This window comes from Lepidothrix coronata, unplaced genomic scaffold (genome assembly GCF_001604755.1).
Source record: "Lepidothrix coronata isolate B3197 unplaced genomic scaffold, Lepidothrix_coronata-1.0 Scaffold3989, whole genome shotgun sequence".
Lineage (NCBI taxonomy): Eukaryota > Metazoa > Chordata > Aves > Passeriformes > Pipridae > Lepidothrix > Lepidothrix coronata.
In genome coordinates, this window is record NW_016694169.1 from 1 (window position 1) to 1,223 (window position 1,223).

The window sequence follows — 1,223 nt, forward strand, 5'->3', positions numbered from 1 at the left end:
CCCCCCTCCAGGCGGGTACTACCCGGTGCGGATCGGGGACCTGTTCCACGGGCGCTACCACGTGGTGCGAAAGCTGGGCTGGGGCCACTTCTCCACCGTGTGGCTCTGCTGGGACCTCCGGTGAGTGCCGGGGAGGATGCGGGGGGGGCTCCCCCTGGATTTTGGGTGCCCCCCCCGGACCGTGGGTGCCCCCTCCCCGGGCAGGCGGAAGCGGTTCGTGGCGCTGAAGGTGGTGAAGAGCGCGCCGCAGTACACGGAGACGGCGCTGGACGAGATCAAGCTGCTGAAATGTGTGAGTGCCCCCCGCCCCCCGGCTTTCCCCCCGCAACGGGGGGACCCCCAGATCCGCTCCTCCGTAACCACCCCCCCCGCGCCCCCCCCCCAGGTGCGGGACTCGGATCCCAGCGACCCCAACCGCGAGAACATCGTGCAGCTCATCGACGACTTCAAGATCTCGGGGGTCAACGGCGTCCGTATCCTTTCGGGGGGGGGTCCTCGGGGATATGGGGGGGGGTGCGGGGGGGCCCCCCATGTCTGCTGCCCTGCGGAGGAAGGTCCCGGGGGGTCCGGGGGCGCTCCTTGACTTCCCACCCCCCCCCAGACGTGTGCATGGTGCTGGAGGTGCTGGGCCACCAGCTCCTGCGCTGGATCATCAAATCCAACTACCAGGGGCTGCCCCTGCCCTGCGTCAAGAGCATCGTGCGCCAGGTGAGGGGGGGGCCGAGTCCCCCCTGAGCCCCCTCCCCAGGCTCCCTGGGACCCCAAATGTCCTGCCTGGAGCCTTCCAAACCCCCCCCTCCTACGTGCTCCACTGCCACCACCCCCACGGGAATTTAAGGTGTTCCCTCCAGAGCCCCACAGTGCCCCTGTGGACCCTGCCCAGACCCCCATGGGGGGATCTGCACCCCAACCCTGCCCCAAATGGCCCCCCCAGACCCCATGGGGAGCTCTTCTTCCCCCCCATCCCGACGTGCCCTGGCCCCGATATCCCCCCTGCAGGTTGGTTTGGGGGTGGGGGTTGCACATCACAGGCTGCCCCTGCCCCCCTCCTGATCTGGGGGGCTTGGGGCAGGTCCTGGAAGGTCTGGACTACCTGCACACCAAGTGTAAGATCATCCACACCGACATCAAGCCCGAGAACGTCCTGCTGTGCGTTGGGGAGCCCTTTGTGAGGCAGCTGGCGGCCGAGGCGGCGTGCTGGGCACGGGGGGGAGGCCCCCCCA

General features: G+C 69.3%; 1 protein-coding gene across 1 annotated transcript; it reads left to right on the top strand.

Annotated features, from left to right (window-relative positions):
- Positions 1-7: 7 nt before the first annotated feature.
- On the top strand, positions 8-1,219 carry LOC108491991 (SRSF protein kinase 3-like; the record flags this gene model as incomplete). The annotated part of the gene is made up of 5 exons (XM_017803773.1): positions 8-120; positions 205-292; positions 386-473; positions 602-708; positions 1,073-1,219. Coding segments are annotated over 5 exons (543 nt in total), but the record flags the coding sequence as incomplete, so codon positions are not given.
- Between the last annotated feature and the right edge of the window lie 4 nt (positions 1,220-1,223).